Source organism: Glandiceps talaboti, chromosome 13 (genome assembly GCF_964340395.1).
Source record: "Glandiceps talaboti chromosome 13, keGlaTala1.1, whole genome shotgun sequence".
Classification (NCBI taxonomy): domain Eukaryota; kingdom Metazoa; phylum Hemichordata; class Enteropneusta; family Spengelidae; genus Glandiceps; species Glandiceps talaboti.
Window position 1 is genome coordinate 16,166,634 of NC_135561.1, and position 12,468 is coordinate 16,179,101.

Sequence of the window (12,468 nt, forward strand, 5' to 3'; positions counted from 1 at the left end):
GGCGATTGTATTTGAGTAATTCATTCGCAAAAAACAACATCCTGATTGATATACAAATTATGTTTACATCATAACCTTCAAGTTTGTATGTAAGTTCAAGTGGATTACAGGGTAAAGTACGAATAATCAATTTTGTTCTCACGATTTTCCAGATTTCTTTGAATATTATTTTCTCTATATTTCAAATAGAGTTTTAAATATTACCACCATAACTCACATATTGCTGTCTTATCAGAGTTTACCAATTTTGCATTAATTAGTAGATTGCTAATCCTAGAACAAACTCAGTGGGCTAATTGCCCAATCAACTCATTGTACAGTTAGTGTAAACATCCACTGAACCCACAAATGGTAAAAGTACACTTTTTGAAGTGCACACAAGTTGAAAATAGTGGAACAGAAGCTGTGTAATGATGTAAATATCTTTATTATTAGATATATGCACACCAATGATTGCTTGCATCAGCTAGCATGTATGCTATTGGTACTGCACTCTACTGCAAGATCAAAAACATCATTACATACATGTATGCAAATGAGCATAGGAGTGTACCTCATATTTCATGTTACTTACTATTTTACTTGTGTATACCCTGAATATGTTCAAAACATCTTCAAATTAAAGGGGCAAAAGTTGAGTTTATATGTCTAGGGTGTAGTTTATGCTGGCAGTACTGTACTTACTGGGGGCACACCACCACTTTCAATTAATTGAACTCAAACCTGGTATCAAGTATAAACGATCTGATGATATAATTTATCATACATATCAAAAATGTTCAGGAAATCCCCACTATGCAATCAACTGTTTTAACAATGCCAGAATACAAATTGTAATATTATAGAAAGCATGCAGAGGCATTAAAATCATTTTAAAAAATAGTTTAATTGAGGTTATTATGTAAGCAATTTCACTTGAGTAAAATAGCTTATTATAAACTCAGCTTGTCCCTCATTTGCTTTTATATTATATACCTCAAATCATATGTGTGCAATGCTATGCCAAAGGACATGAACTAGGCAGATATATCACTTTCCAGTTCACTTTCAAGCACATTATTTCTTACTAAGGAATGTGGTACACTGAAAAAGAACCCATTGACATTATGATTTCATTTATTCGTATCATTTACTTGTTTACCCTGTCTGAGTTATGATATTGTTGCTGTAAGTAAATTTAGTCTGCATCTAAATTCTTATCTACACTGTTCTCTTGTTATTATTATAAACATAGACCCTCGTATTCCCAGGGTGTGACTTCAAAATGCAATGCGTGTTCAGCGGAAGTATGATAATATTTTAGTTTAAAATTGTCATCACAATTGAAAAAAATAGTGGGTCTATGTATATAATAAATAAATAATCTCCAGGTATTTCTCAATCGTGCTACATCATCTCAGACTCATGATTCCCCTATGTCGGTATCCCTCCATGCACCGACATGAGGGGAATCACCGACATGAGGGGAATCATTCGTCCTCAATGACGTAGCACTCATTCGGAATACTGGGAGATTATGTATAATTATAAAACCTCAATTTGAGCATATAGAAATAAAATTTTATTCTATCAACCTGCAACACCTTATTGCCACAGTTGGATAGCACTACTTTTATTGTCTATACACAATAGGATGTAATTGATAAGGGAGTCTGTTTGTTGCAATGACTGAGACAAGTAAGTGTTGCCAGTAGGACAAGTTTCATTTTACATTAATAACACATTTTAAGTTATTGCGCTTAGTATTTTCAATGAAAAAAGTTGTTCTGACTCCACCAACAATGATTGACAATTATCTTTACATACATTATGGTTATATCAGCAGTGTAATTGTCTGTATCTCCCCTACTACAGTTTTCAGAGGTTGCTCAAATCTAGGAATAAAGACTATGTGGTAACAGATGGCTGATGCAGCCATGAGGTAGGTCTGAAACTAGACTGTAAGATACATTGTGTCACTCTGCCCTCACTAGCCTACTCTATGAAAGGGTTGACTGATGTGTGAGGGCGCCCCATCATGGCGTACCTTACATACAATTCTGAAACACATAGGGTGTAGTTGTCTGTTTAGATTAATTTTCAACACTATTACTTGCTCTTCGTCAAGAATAGGTAATTTAGACACTTATAATAATCAAGGTCAATTTTTCTGCCCCTGTACTTTTATTTTTAATTTAGCCATCATTTTCACTGACAAGTATTGCATCACATCATAATGACAATGCACTGCTAGAGTGCAAATAAGCCTCTGCGGGAACACAGTATCTTTCCCTCTTCTCTGCTGTATATCATCACTTCTTATTATTTGTCTTTCCGTTATCAAATCCATGGCTCCAAGATGGTTTTCTTTTGTTAATGAATGCATCAATTCCTTCTTGTCCATCTTGAAGGGATAGATTAAATACCATCACGTCACTGGTTTGTCTGTCAACAAATAAACAAACCATTCTTGTCATCCATGTTTTAATCAACACCAATTGGTGAATAAAACTGGTCAAGTAAAGTATCAGTGACTGTAAATGACTTAACTTCATTAACATTACACTGCATACATACAGTGTGCAGCTGGAGATCTATCTATGTATTTAACAAACTTATATTGTGCCAAATATCCAAAGTTAAACAATGTTTAATGGCACTTAGAATTATGAAAGACTAGTGCTCTCTGAAAGATGTGAGTTTTTAAGTGAGATACAACATCCATGTTTGATTACAAATTTGTTGATGTGTTTAACTAAGTGTACATGCAATTGTTGAAATATGGACAATTAAGACAACATGTTCCACTTTGACATTTATATCATTTTTGTGGTACCAGTGACGGCAACAATCGACAGTCGTCTTTATTACAAGTTCGATCAGACACACGCTTCCTGATGATGGTTAGTATCATAGCATTAACACCTCATATCACTTGTGATATTTAATGTAAAACGTTATAGCCTGTTTACTGGCTGTTGAGATACATTGTTAGCTGGTCGTACCTCCAAGCCCTCGCATTCTCCACTTGCAATGACTAAATTATCAAAACTGATTATAACAAAATGCAAATTTTCACCTGATAGCCTGGTCAATGACAGTGTGCAGTCCCTACTACCATGACAACTAGTCAGACTGTTCTTATTCAAATGAATCAGTACATAAATACACACCTGTTACGCTACATGATGTGGTAATGTACATGTTATTTACATAAAAAATATAATTCTGTTTTATGTAAATTCTGGATAACCATGGGAATGACTTTGATGGTGTGGCTAAGTGAATTGTTTGAAAATTTCTCAACACAAGTGGAGAACACGAGGGCTAGGGGTACAACCAGCTAATGAGGTATCTCCACAGCCAAGTTAACAGGCAATAAACATCATAAAGTATTGTTGATATGGGCATAGGTATATGATAATCGGAATAAACTTCTCCCTGTCACAGTTTGAAGTTATTTTTCATAGTAATTAGTATACTGTAATGATGTCATTGTCTGGGCTAATCAGACTGTCCTAATGGGCAAAGGGAAATTACACCACGCCCACAACGACTGATCTGTCAGACTACAGAGCCAGTGTAATGATGTCATCGGTCTGGGCTAATCAGCCTGTCCTAATGGGGAAAGTGAAATTAGACCACGCCCACAATGGCTGATCTGTCAGTCTACAGAGCCAGTGTAATGACATCATTGGTCTGGGCTAATCAGACTGTCCTATAAATGGGGAAAGGGAGATTAGACCACACCCACAACAGCTGATCTGTCAGTCTACAGAGCCAGTGTAATGACATCATTGGTCTGGGCTAATCAGACTGTCCTATAAATGGGGAAAGTGAAATTAGACCACGCCCACAATGGCTGATCTGTCAGTCTACAGAGCCAGTGTAATGATGTCATCGGTCTGGGCTAATCAGACTGTCCTATAAATGGGGAAAGGGAGATTAGACCACACCCACAACAGCTGATCTGTCGGTTTACAGAGCCAGTGTAATGATGTCATCGGTCTGGGCTAATCAGACTGTCCTAATGGGGAAAGGGAGATTAGACCACGCCCACAATGGCTGATCTGTCAGCCTAAGTAATTAGTTGAAAAAAAGAAAGAAACTTACTTGTAGGCACTTGGAATGTCTTTGTCAATTTGGTGATAGTAAGTAGATTTACCTAAGGCTACAACTGATCTACTGGCTTCAACAATCTTCTCTGCCACAGCCATTGTCTAAAGAGAAAATATTATCAAATAACATAACATAACTTGTTTTGTACTTATTTTAATCATTATTAATAACTTTGTCAGTAATTAAAACCTGCACTAGCCATAAGTGCAGAATATTTGTTTGATCATACAACAAATGAAATATTGAAAGTATTCACTGAAAATTGTTAAAATACCACTGATTTGACATTGTACATGTCAATTAGAGGTCCATTTTATCTGTCAGTAGTATAGTAATAAGTTGAAATTGTGATTCATTGGGGTGCTGATTTTTGGGTGCGGACCTAGAAATCAATTTGATTGGATTACACCATACTATGTGTACTGCTACATGAAAATGTTTACCCCCACAGGTGATTTATTACCGTTCAGGGTGTATGATATCACAATTATGTCATTATTTATAACAAGACAGTTTCAAAAATTGCTCCAGTTGCAGCAAGTGCAGCTTCAAACTTAAAGAGAAATATCTTAAAATGAGTGACTCAGTTTCCATAGCATACATCATTATTAAATACTAAATAATACATCAAAAGAAAAACAAAATTTCAGTCATCTCAGTGGAAGTCCTTGACATGGGCACATATTGTTTCATGGAACGTTAACTGACATTCATCTGTTATAGTAGAACATATAAAACTATTCCCTGAAAAAATGAAAGAGGAACGAGTTGTAACTACTCAGTGTTTCATGGAAGTTGTGCATAATGTATGTGATGTAAAATGATGATTTGATTCTTAGAGGACACAGTTTACGAAAATGCTACTACACATGTAATTCTCGGAGTGCCATTCCCTTTTAAATTTACAGAAATTACACAAATGGTATAATTCTGTGTTTCAGAGGAACATCTAGCGACCCAGACTGAAAACAGTCGATGGTGAATTAAAGTAGACAGTGAGAAAGCACTACTTATTATAATGTTTAATTTTTTAGTAAACTTTGATAAAAAGATCACTTAAAGAGAGTATTGTCATCTCACCTCTTCCTCCAATTTGTCTTCAGGGACTACCTTACTTAACAGACCATGTTTTAAAGCAGCTGTGAAACAAAGTAAGAGTTCAGTCTTTTAAATTTGCTAAGGTGGGAGCACCTAGGTACTGTAAATCAAAGGGGGATTCGGGGATTACCTTACTTAGCAGACCATGCCTTAGAGCAGCTGTGAAACAAGATCAGAGGTCAGTCCTTTTGCTAAGGTGGGAGAACTGGGTAAAATAAAGGGGGGTTCAGGGACTATCTACAGGAGACTATGTTTTTACAGCAGCTGTGAAACAAAGTCAGAAGTCAGTATTTTTGCTAAGGTGGATGAACTGTAGTAAATGAAAGGGGCGGAGGTGGTATGTTGTGGTATAGGGGAGGAAGGGGGGGGGGGGGGTTTGGGGGCTACCTTACTTAGCAGACTAGCTGTGAAACAAAGTCAGAGGTCAGTGTTTATGCTAAGGTGGGAGAACCCTGGTAAATGAAAAAGGAATCATGTAAAACTTGCATAGTTTCTCACACACTGTGGAAGGACCCCTGATTTGGGAACTCATCAGGTAGATTTACCTACTTACCGACCTTTTTTAGCCATTCGGATTATAATATTGGTGTGATATACACTTGTCTGATAGAGCTATAGAAAAAAATTGACCCTGAACAAAAGAATGATCATATTTTATCCCTTTGGCACACATATGAGACAGTATTAGTAATCCAAGTGTGGGATTTAAACATTGCTTTACTGTTAAATGCTTTGCTTACCTTGAGCAGAGATTGGTTCTCCTGTAAATAACATTTCCATGGCAACTTTCTGAGGAACAGCTCTACCTAGAGCAACTCCAGGTGTTGAACAAAATAGACCAACTTTGACTCTGTCAAAATATGAGATAATGGAGTAAGAAGTGATGACCTGTTCATCCTCTCTACCAGGGGATGTATTTTTGTATACCAATAACTACAACTTCAACAAACAACTGAACTGGAAAGTCAGATACATATGAACTGATATAATGTATCACTGATCAATTTTTAAAATAAATTTCAATAAAAGTTAATCAAATGGTTGACCAATGTGATATTTTCATATCATCACATTTGGCTCTTTTCAGTTCTACGATATAACACAGTTTCCTTACAGGTACAGTGTGATAAATAATGTTAGCTAGGTGGTGGGGTGGTAGAGTTGAGCACATCTGTATCAATCTATATCTGTAGATCTACTGTGTAAATATCAGCATATGGATTATCACATATACAGGTATGTAATACACTGTAGAGGTAGCAGGGAGCAAGTTAGTAATAATACGAATGTTGAACATGACATCCAGGGATTGTAGACACTGTTTAAAAGCAGTACTAGATTGCGCTTCCTTGATGTTGATTGGTAAACAGTTCCATTCCACATGCTTCTCAATAGAGAGACTTGTTTCAATAGAGACTATCTACACTGCCCAGTGATTGGTTCAATAAATAGTACTATTTATGAAATATGATGTAATTGGTAAACCCAAAATCAAGGTGCTATATCAAACAAGGACAAAGAGTAACTGCTTACACAAAGCCTATAGAGTCATGATGGGCGAATGGTTAGCATGGCTGGCTTTGAATCTGCAGGTTGCAGGTTCGATCACAGGGTGCAGCGAGTATGTAATTGATTGATCAATCAATCAATCAATCAATCGATAGAGTGATTGATTTATTATTTGATTGAATGATTGATTGATAGAATGATTAATTTTTGTGGTGAAATAAAACTTATTTTGTGTGTGATAATTGATCAATTGACTCATTGATTTTTGTGGTGATATTTCCTTCTTTTCCCCGGCTACTTTTCTCTCTTTCAGCTGTATATAATTCTCTCTTTATTGACCAAATAAAGACATCTTGTCCATTCTTCTCCTCTTATCTAAATTAAAACACCCCTAATTTCATAATTAGCAAGGGTCAGGTACCACAACAATTTGCTTTATGTCTTGTCTACTGGGTGACTATCACACTGGACAAACACTCAAACATGCACAAACAAGGAAGACAGAGAGACTCTCTTCTACACTACTTTGTGCATGAATGAGTGTGATAGTCTCCAAGAAGATACCATAACTTGAGATAAAGCACCATCACTTCCTTTGTTTCTGAATGGCTTAATTCCTTAAGCAAGATTTGAACGATGATTGTGCCTCAGTCAACCCAGCTGTATAATTGGGGACCTGGTAGGATAGAGGTTTTTGGAACATGGTCTTAAAGAATTGAACTAGACTAGAAAAAACCTAGCAATGAAGAAGGTAGAAGAAATACTGAAATACTTTCCAATATTTTGGGTGAGTTTGCAGCCAAGAATTTCAGGAAAATGTAACTTTCATGTACACCTCCTTACCATTCTTTACAAAAATGATGTTTTAAATATTCATGAATATGTTTGAACAATACGCTCTAATTTTGAATTTATCAAACTTATTTTAAAAAGAAGAAAATTTAAGTGAGTATTACTGTACAGGAAAGAATAATTTTACTTATTTCACTGTACTAAGTCAACCTTTTTCTTACCCTGGTGTTGCAAATTGTGAATTTTCAGAGGCAACAGCTATATCACAACTGGCAACAAGCTGACATCCAGCAGCTGTGGCTAAACCTGAAACAGTATATCAAAAACATGGAACATGACATTGTTATACTTTACAATACAAATGTGTGGGCAATCTACGCTTTCTAAATATATTCAAGATCACTTATCATTTAGGAAATTGCCTTGTATTGTCTCTCTCTCTCTCCCCCTCTCCCCCCCTCTCTCTCTCTCTCTCTCTCTCTCTCTCTCTCTCTCTCTCTCTCTCTCTCTCTCTCTCTCTCTCTCACTCATTTTACTTACACATAGAAAAGGATCCATAATTTTTCGCTAAAAGTCTTTAAATATTAATCAATAGATGTACAAATCAATATGATCAAGGGAATATACTGCAATAATTCAGCAAATAAAGACTTTATTTCTTAGACTGTCTGCATATTTTAAAAATGAAGCATCTAGTTTATAAATTCAAGTAATTACAAATATGAATTTCACAACTTCTGGAATCTTAGTCAGATCCAAAGAAGCTTACACATTATGTATTTCACAGTATTTTAAAAATATTTAATCAAAACTAAACAAAACAGGAAGTTGTAAAAAAAGGTATACCCTACCTTGGACTTGTGCAATAACTGGAACTGGTAACTCTCGGATTAGACTCATGACACTAGAACAAGTTTTGAAAACTTGAAAGTGATAGTTGCGACCTTCCTTAGGTGTCTTTAAAAAAAAAAACATATCAAAAGTTAGGACAATGTGACATTCATTATAGGAGTATGAACCAAACTATTGGAGTATGAACCATTGATAAACAAATGATATTTTTAGAATTACATGCTGTGATAGGCCTAACAAAAAAAATAGTGTGGTTCCGATTACGCTCAATTTCAGAATAGGTAGGGTAGATAGATTTTTCTTTTCTGAGTATCTAGTTCAGGTAGTTATATTTTCTGTTGTTCTCCATATCATATGGTCTCTGTGTTAATGGTTTCTTCCCATCAGATGTACAGCTGTTACAGATTGGAAGAACAGTTTTATATTGTCTTTTTAAGTTGACGTCAGTTTCCGCATCTACTGTTTCTCACATGACTTCACAATTTTCGCGATTTTATAATTTTTTTCTCAAACATATAAAAACAAGTTTAGGGTTGGCAGTGAAAAACTACATTTAGGTGGTGCCAGGTAAATGGAACCAAACAATATTCTTTAGGCGTTATGTCACTTGTATAATAAATGTTAAAGATGAAAAAAAACGTGAAAACTTACCAGTTCTTTTAAATTGTGGCCAGAGGAGTAAACAGGACCTCTTGAGGAGATGATGATTACTCTAAGATCATGGCTATCAACATCATGTAATAAATCTTCCCTCAATGACTCCAACATGGCTAATGACAGAGCATTCCTGCAATATATGAGGATTACGGATGACATGTTACAAAACACAAAACAGACGTCCCGTTGTATTACAATGTTATCTTCATGACAAAGAAAAACACAAAATTTAACCAAAAAACACACAAACTCATTTTTAAATAAAAAGTCGAATGTTAAACAAAATCAAATGCATTGGTTTCATTCGCTTTCACTTATCAGAACAGAGCTGGTATCGATCAGAACTTTTTAGGTGAAAGTCACCTCACATACTGGCTTTACTAGGGACATTGTCGATTGTTTTTACTATAATTGAAATGTGCTAGCTTTTATAAAATACTTTCCTACACTGTGCTAAGAGCTCTTTACAAATAATACCCCTGGTATGGATCTACATTTTTGTGTAATACTTTAATAGCACTATAGTCCTTTACACTTCCTCAACTCTTTTGGGAGCGTACAATCTATTATACCATGCACAAGCCAAGTTGAACAAAAAAATATATACTCTGGTTGTTCAACACATATCTACGTCACTGGTTTTGCTGTGTTCGAAATATGAATAAAAATGTTCAAAAATTGCCATTACTTTCACCGATTTTTCTTCCATATTATTGGCGCTGTTATAATGATGTTATTCTCAAATATTTTTCTTCATTTAGTTAGAAAATACTTGTGATTTAATAATGAGTAGTGACAAAGGCCCCTTAGGGACTTTCACACAATGTCGCAGAAGCTCGAAAAAGGAACATCATTCATTTAGTTCAAAACTCCCTTCCCCTCCCCCTAAACGAACATTCACAAGTGTGACATCAAACGATTATATATGATGTAAACTATGATGAAAACTTTAGCAGTCACACCACTATGATCGCACCATATCTCACATTTGAAGTAAATTTTTATCAACTTAATCAACATCTGAGTAGTAAATACAACAGCTGTTATCATTCAAGGAGTGAAACTTTTTGTTGAAATTTGGGTTAGCAATTGCATTGACTCCAGACCCACTCCCTGAAATGAACTAAGTTCACTTATTGAGCTTGTGTGACATTGTGCGATCCTCCCTTAGGTCACTAGTATTTTCCTTGGCCAGTGCACATACTGGACACACCAGCCGAAGCATCACATTTGAGCTTATTATTGTCTGGAGTTTCATACCAATATACTACATGTACACCATATCTGTGTTCATATAATTCTGTAGCCCTACATGTTGCCAATTGCAAGTGAATACATCTCTAGTATATAATCATTTAAAAAAGACAGAAAAATGCTAACCTCCTTTTAGGATCATTTAAAAAGATTTTTCTGATTCCATTTTCCTGTGTTCGTATTGTGTATGGTTCTTCTCTTTTCTCTGTAGCTGTGTTTGAGTAACATTTCCTGCATAATGTACCTCCATCAGTTTTGATAGCGATACCAGCCATTGAACCAAGACATGGTGGGAACTGTTGGACTGGCTGTAACAAATGATATACTATAGCTAAAATGATGTAGGCTTGGTGTTTCAGTCGTGGGACATTATCTTTTTGACACAGACCTAGACATATTTCAACTCTAGACTAACAATGACAGAGACACAATAAACACAGCATTTTATTTACATTTAATTGTAACACACACACACACACACACGTGCATGCACGCACACACACACACACACACACACACACCACACCACACCACACCACACACACTCACACTCACACCACATGATGGAGATAGAAGGATACACACAGTGATGGATCACTTCGTCCCAATTTCAACTCGTCCAACTAAACTCGATCCAATTTCAACTCACCCTGGTGTCAACTCGCCCCGTTTTCAACTCACCCCAATTTCAGAGCATTGTATTTGTGGGCTGATTACTAGTTTTTATTTTTCACCTGTGTTTCACATAACAAATCTGGTGTTCTTATGAAAAAGATGGAGGAAAAAACCACATTGAAAGTCAAGTGATAGTGGACGCACAGTGTTCTATACTGTAACGTTTTCTACATGTATAACTAATCAAAATCAGGAAACACAATTATGACCACATTACAGTAATCCTAATGCAACTTCACTGGCTTCCAGGTATTGATCCAGCCAAAATGCGTACTTTATTTTATGATGGAAATTAAAATGAATGATGGGCAAAAGTAGCCTGGGTATAGGCCTAAAAAATTTTCACCTCGTGTTAATGCATATTTTGCATGTAGGCATCTATCAGTGCATTCCTAATTCTCATACATGTACATGTAAATCATATTGAAAAGATCTGCAAATTACTTTACTGCATGATTTTGAAAGGGACTGAGAAGAGCTGAAAACACGATGAGTTAATATTGCCATTATTGGGGCGAGTTGAAATTAGAACTAGTTGAAATGGGACGAGTTGAATTGGGGCAGAGTGAATTGCACTTGATACACATTGTATACAACAAATCACAGTTCACAGGAAAGCCAACAATGTATGCTTCATATATGCATGTTGTTACTCAATGTTAGTGTTCACAAACTTGCAAATACCGATTGTGTTAAATTGGCATTGCTGACAACTTCAGGGAAGGTGTGAATGATTATCAGTTCACAACAATGCCATTTAATTCAAGTGCTAATTGAATAGTGTGTTAAATATAACTGCAAAGAGTAAACAGTGTAGGTTGTCTAATGGCCATCATTATTTTAATAGAACAACTTGAAAGGCTGTGTTAAAATTTTCAAATTGGATCGTTTATTTCATAACACACAAAAAGAGCGACTTGTCAAACAATGGGGGGGGGGGGGGGATTACATATCGGCCCAGCTGTGATAGTGTATTGGTGAAAACTTTAAGCATTTGCATTTGTGTACCGCCATCAAAAAATCACTTTGGAGAGTACACTTCATACATTCATATTGTATTTCACGACAGTCATGATACATGCACCTTGGAAGGACTGACAGACGGTATGATTTCGTACACACCCTCTGCAGCTAGCTGCCTGTCAGAAACTTTGCTTTCCACTAGTGTAAACATTAAAAAGAGTTATTTCGGACGTACGTTGAAAGAAAAGACATCGGTTGTTGGCAACTACCACATCGCACAGAATGAACTATATCCAAACGTCAAATAAAATTCTACAGTTTAGGATGCAAAATGTATTTACCGTGCAAACTCTTCTGCAAATTGTACGGAAAAGTGTCATGGACAGCGCCATGTTGGATCCTTTGCTTTGGATCATGGGAACTGGATGGTTTTTGAAAAGGAGGGGGGTACATTTTCTATGAAATAAAATGAGTACTTGTTTAGCCTAAAAAGTGCGCTTAATTTACAAAATTTCTTTATTGCTGCAGTAAGCAGCTTTCTTGATATTCTTATCTCTTGATTTGCGGGAA

The 12,468-nt window shown here is 35.9% G+C and overlaps 1 protein-coding gene across 1 annotated transcript; it reads right to left on the bottom strand.

Moving 5' to 3' along the window:
* LOC144444461 (enoyl-CoA hydratase domain-containing protein 3, mitochondrial-like) lies at positions 1 to 12,285 on the bottom strand. The gene is made up of 9 exons (XM_078133885.1): positions 12,240 to 12,285; positions 10,387 to 10,568; positions 9,001 to 9,136; positions 8,349 to 8,454; positions 7,719 to 7,803; positions 5,937 to 6,046; positions 5,179 to 5,237; positions 4,093 to 4,199; positions 1 to 2,424 (listed from the first exon to the last, which is right to left on the bottom strand). The coding sequence occupies exons 1-9, from the start codon at positions 12,276 to 12,278 to the stop codon at positions 2,292 to 2,294; spliced, it is 957 nt and encodes a 318-aa protein (XP_077990011.1). The 5' UTR covers positions 12,279 to 12,285; the 3' UTR covers positions 1 to 2,291.
* Between the last annotated feature and the right edge of the window lie 183 nt (positions 12,286 to 12,468).